The sequence below is a fragment of the Notothenia coriiceps genome, unplaced genomic scaffold (assembly GCF_000735185.1).
Source record: "Notothenia coriiceps isolate Sejong01 unplaced genomic scaffold, NC01 NC01_scaffold00024174, whole genome shotgun sequence".
Lineage (NCBI taxonomy): Eukaryota > Metazoa > Chordata > Actinopteri > Perciformes > Nototheniidae > Notothenia > Notothenia coriiceps.
The window spans coordinates 1-5,600 of NW_011356875.1; the positions used below are offsets into that span (position 1 = coordinate 1).

Below are 5,600 nucleotides of genomic sequence, written 5' to 3' on the forward strand. Positions count from 1 at the left end.
TAAGTTTGAGAAACCGGCTCGAGATACACTTTTTGTTATATTCCATGGAATGCTCTTAACATCCCAATAGCAATGAATATCTGAAGTGCTTTGACAAAGAAACCATAAAAAAATATCATCTCTGGAAGCCGTAGTACTATAAAAAGCACGACCAATCATTTCAGCCGGCCCGGCTAAAATAACTGGATGGCCTACCTGCCTGTCAGCCTTCCATCTGTGCACAAACTTATCTCGTGCCCTCATTGGTCATGTGCGCGTTCGTGTGTGTTGGAGGAGGGGCTCTGTAAGGAAGTGGCAGATTTTTTCCGGCTGTATTTTCAAATTCTAGCGCACTCAAGCTGGTTTCTCCAAAATTACCTACCCCACCTTTAACGTACAATTGTCTACATAATAAAAGAAGGTAAGGATGTTGTTCTTGAAAATGTCTTAACTTCTTGAGATTTTTTCTTTATTTTCAAATTCTGTCATGACATCAACATGTTAGGATTTTTCATTTTAAGCCAAGAGTGCAAATTACATAAGTGATGGAACCACTGTTCACTTATTTATGAGGGCACTGTTTTCTTTTATTAAGAAACATCAACTATGACATGTTGCATGCTTGAGCAGTGACAGCAACAATGTGTGAAATAAAAGTCCTCGTCCCGTACATACACTGCTTTCTGGCATCTTGACAAGTGTTAAAAAAAAGTATCCGGTGCTCTGGAGTGGTGGGAGAGAGATAAGAAGTGGAGCATGATTTATTGATAAGAGGATCAACTTTGATAAAAAATAAACGTTTGTATTTGTGAGGGGATTAGTAGTTCAGATGAAAGATGAACAATATATCATATTCATAAATAGAGTAGACTAGTTGTATCTGCCTTGTGTATTTGTTTGTATATATTTAACTTGTTACTTAGCTCTTTGCATTCAAGAAGGCGGAACAAGAGTCTCAAATATATCTTTTTGAAACCCACAGATACCCTGCCTAAATAGCATTTTTACTCAAAGTTGTTTTTTTCTTTCTCTTTCAGTACACAGTTTGGAATTTCATCCCTAAGAATCTGTTCGAGCAGTTCAGAAGGATAGCCAACTTCTATTTTCTCATTATCTTCCTTGTACAGGTAATAACACTCACAAACACACCCATAACTCTTTTTTTACAGGTACACGTACTCCCCTCAGATGGTGACAAGTCAAGTGCGACCTTAGTTTCCCTGCCCTGAATTACAAATGTGTGTTTGTCTGTTTGCACACGAGTAAGCTTTTGACTCATAGACTACTAAGGACAAGTAGCAGGACAGGTCTGCTTCCTAATTAAAACATTACACCAACACATTAAGTAATATGTGTGTCTTCTTTACATCTACCCGAGGCGTTAGGCCTTCACTCTGCATCAGTCAGCCTGTGCTGAAGTCAGATTTGCCTTTCAAATGTTCAGCCTGCTCCTGATTTATTTGGGCCTGTGTAGTGAAGCCAGACTAATCGACTTGACTCTTTCTAAAAAGCCTCTCTTTTCACCCACTCACCCGTCAGTGAAGCTGAAGTCAGACTTGTATAAAATCGCTAAGTGGAGGACCTCATCTTGACATTGTGAACATAAAGCTTTTTTGTTAGATTTTTTGCATGGAGTTCTCAGCTTGGATTATAGTTTATGTAAAACACATTTTGCATAGGGTGTTAACTGACTTTTTCAAGAATACATTGCACACAATTTTTCTAAGTTCAAATTTATCTCACCTCCTACAGTTACTCAATACGAACTCCGTATTGTTATTTTTTATTATTATATTTTATATTATGCTTTCAGGTTTCATCCCATTGTTGTAGTCGCGATATCTCGAACATATTCAGGAAATTAAAACATTTGGCACAATTGTCCACTTTTGGATAGATTTTGATGGTTGAAGGTCACTTTAACCTCTGACCTTTATAGTGTCTGACGTTAACTCAAGCATTAATATGCTAAATATTAAATAAACACAAATGTCTAGTAGGATAGAAGGCAAAGTGATGACATTTTGGCCGGATATGGATCCAAACTGCACACCACCCTAAAGTTTTAATTCCCTGGGATACAAAGTTGAAACTGAATTTAACAGTTGTAGTTTCCCTTGAAGGAAAAAGGCTTGTACTTGTCTATAGTTGCTAAATATATAGCAACTCTCCCCTTATTTCATGCCTCTCTATACTATTAACTACTCAATAAAGGCCACAAAACAAAATTGAAAATGTGTTTGTGAATGAATGATTTATTAGTAAAGTAGTACTTTGAGGAAGATTTGTTTAAACATTTGCAGAGAAGGGTTAGTGTTGGGACACCTAAACTTTCAAAAATAACAGCTATTCAATGATTCATGTGAGGTTGGGAAATCTGAGTGTCAGCTCGAGTAAATGTTGCCTTTGAAGCTTTTCATATCCCTTTTTGAGTGTGAGTGTGTATATCTAAACAGATAGTTAACCTACGAGAATAGGAGGGAAGTTATAGGGATTTCCTGTTTCACACATCTGCCTGTACTTCTCTTGTCTTTCTACTTCACTTTCTCTGACAGGGCACACCCACTTTAACTAAGTCTCTCAATGTTCTACCTGCTGCACCTCAATTATTTATCTGCAAACTTGCCTCTTGTATTTTTCTTTCTAGCTAATGATAGACACCCCAACTTCCCCCGTCACCAGTGGTCTGCCTCTCTTCTTTGTGATCACAGTAACTGCCATAAAACAGGTGAGGAAATTAGCATATGGTTGCTTCCTCTTTGTTGTGCTGACAATGTGGAACTAACAAACAGTGCATAACATTAAAGTTGGATCAATTGTTGTTGACTTGAGATAGCCAACCCATTTCAAGTTAGTTTAGTATTCAGTTGAATTCAAATGCATTCCTTTTAGTGTCATTAGCCACAAAATAAAAATACATACAAATATAAAAAAGCTGTTGTTGTTGGTTAAGGATCTCTATTACCTAACCAGTACTGAATTTGGCATTGATATGAAAAGGTGTGTTTAGAATAATTGTCAGTACAGTTGATCAATAATAATAATAATATTCAACAAATGTATTTTCTAGGGCTACGAGGATTGGCTGAGACACAAGGCAGACAACGAAGTGAACGGGGCTCCAGTGTTTGTGGTTCGCAGTGGATGTCTCGTCCAGACAAAATCCAAGAACATCAGAGTAAGACGGCAAAAACGACACCCTAAAAGTACCTTGTTTATACCAGTCATTCAAGTTCAAAGCTTTGCTCTTTGTTTGAGTACAGGACATTACATCTTGTAAAACGTGTTCTTAAAAGCACCTACAAATAGCTTTATTCACAGCTTATAGACAACAGACATACATACTTCAAGCCTGGCTGTTAAATTCCTGATGCTTGGGGTGTTTATGTAGAGCTGGTCCATATAGAAGTAAAGGATAAGGACGTCAATAAAAACAGAACTAATTTGTATATACTTGGATTTCCATAGTGTTCTTCCTGTTTTTGGCCAGCTACACAATGAATTGTTGTCTGTGTTAATATATAAATAATAAGAAACGGTGGAATCATCACAGAAAAATATTTAATTATATTATGAAAATGCAGACTTTGAATACAATTGAACACCCGGTTAAAGAAAATGTTGGACACTTAACCAATATTGACCTTGATGTGTGTCCATCCAGGTGGGGGACATTGTCCGAGTGGCTAAAGATGAGACGTTCCCAGCTGACCTGGCGCTGCTGTCTTCCGATCGTGAGGACGGCACCTGTCACATCACCACAGCTAGCCTCGATGGAGAAACCAACCTTAAGGTCTGCTGCGTGATATATTCAATATGGGAGTATACGTGACAGTTTTTTATTTAAAACTTTAAATAGACCTTATACTTGTGTCAGGAACATATATTTTATTTAATGAACAAGACTCCTGCACATCCACAACCAATCCAGTGATCCAAAATTGCAAAACTCCACTAGCCTACTGCTTACAGGTGCGCTTTCCACGTAAAACATTTCCAAAACTATTTTTAACTTGCAGCCGTCTTCCTCTCTCCCTTGCATTGCTGCGTTTCTGTCGTTACTGCAGATCACTGGAGTCTTGCAAAACCAACAGCAGGATCTTGTTGATAGCAGTGTTGAGTGCATGCAACCTCATGCCACTCATAAACACCTGGGTCTTTTTATTGTGATATTATCGGTCTTGAACAGAATTAGAATACTTGATTAATTCCGTGGGGAAATTAGGTTTTGTGAAAGTTGCACAATTTTTTATATAAAATAAATAAATGTTTATATAAGTGTTACGTCCCAACTAGGGGAAGAGGAAAGCAACATACACCAGTTGGAATTGGTAATAATTATAAATAGTTTTATTGTATAACAGATAGAACAAAATGGAAGGCACGAGCCTGAACAAACAAAAGGTCCAAAAGGGCGTGGGTTTCAACGGGCAACCAACAAAGGAAGGACTCTAATAACGGGGCCTACTTACATACAAAGAAATAGGTACTAACAAACTAAATAGCAACAAAACATCCCTCACTACCAAAGTGGTACAGACTAACAAAAGGAGACTGTAAGAAAACACAGCTAAGGTAGAGGACAACAGTCAAACAATACTAACCTAATCTAGGCACATCTAATCACAACAGTACTGATGAACACGGACCACACGAGTTAACCACAGTTAACAGATTTGTACACAATCAAGAGCAACTAGCGAGAGGCATCTGTTCACACAGCAGAGCCTCCCGACTGATCATTGTCGACCGGCTTTGTAGTCGTCTCCGGAAGGTGTGCGCTGGGATTGGAGCGTGTTGGTCCCGTCAGCTCCAATCTCAGTCTTCGGAGCGCCCGATGGGTAGCCAATGACAGCAGGGCAAAATTCAACACACATTCAAAACAGAATTAACAGGGCCGGGGAGGCGGCGGCCGTAACAATACGCATATTAAGTTATAGTAATAATGTGCAATAAAAGTCTTAGAAGAGTACCAATATGTTGTGTACCTTTGTGCTCTGAGGCAATGCATCTTCAAGACACATTTTAAAGCTGTTGGATTGGCAGCCATCAGAGGCCTGTTCTACGAAGCTGGTTCAACCTAACCTGGATATGTTTGAGTTAGCCGGTTGGCCTAATCCAAAACATACGCGCTCTTGCTAAGCTGTACTACGACGCAGGTTATCAAGTGGATCGCTCAAGCCAGCCGTGCCGTATCTAGTTAGGTGCGCGTTCACATGAAAGGGGTGGTATTTGGAGCATTCGACCAATCACAAACATGGACAAGCGTACTCACAGCGCAGCGTCAAACTTCCTGAATGAAAAGTCAACTATAATATTAGACATATGAAGAAGTTAAACTTTAAACATCCATGACCTAAACACTTTATCCAGGATAAAAGCCACATAGCTGCACCTGCAAGGTGAATACAGCTGGTAAAAGAAAAAGTGTTTGAATGCGTACATTAACAGGTTTATGATATCACTGCCCCGTCTAAGACACGATTTGACTTTAATTACATTTGACTCGAGTGTGTCGTCAACTTAATAATACTTCTGCATACAGTATGTGACACTGTGAGTGTTGCGCGGCCAGATACGGCTCAGCTGACTCAGATAAGGAAATATATGATACATTATGA

At 38.9% G+C, this 5,600-nt stretch overlaps 1 protein-coding gene across 1 annotated transcript; it reads left to right on the forward strand.

The window, feature by feature from the left end:
* Positions 1-993: 993 nt before the first annotated feature.
* LOC104954905 (probable phospholipid-transporting ATPase IF) lies at positions 994-3,772 on the forward strand (the record flags this gene model as incomplete). Its single annotated transcript, XM_010782110.1, has 4 exons — positions 994-1,106; positions 2,627-2,707; positions 3,050-3,157; positions 3,644-3,772. Coding segments are annotated over 4 exons (431 nt in total), but the record flags the coding sequence as incomplete, so codon positions are not given.
* Positions 3,773-5,600: the final 1,828 nt, after the last annotated feature.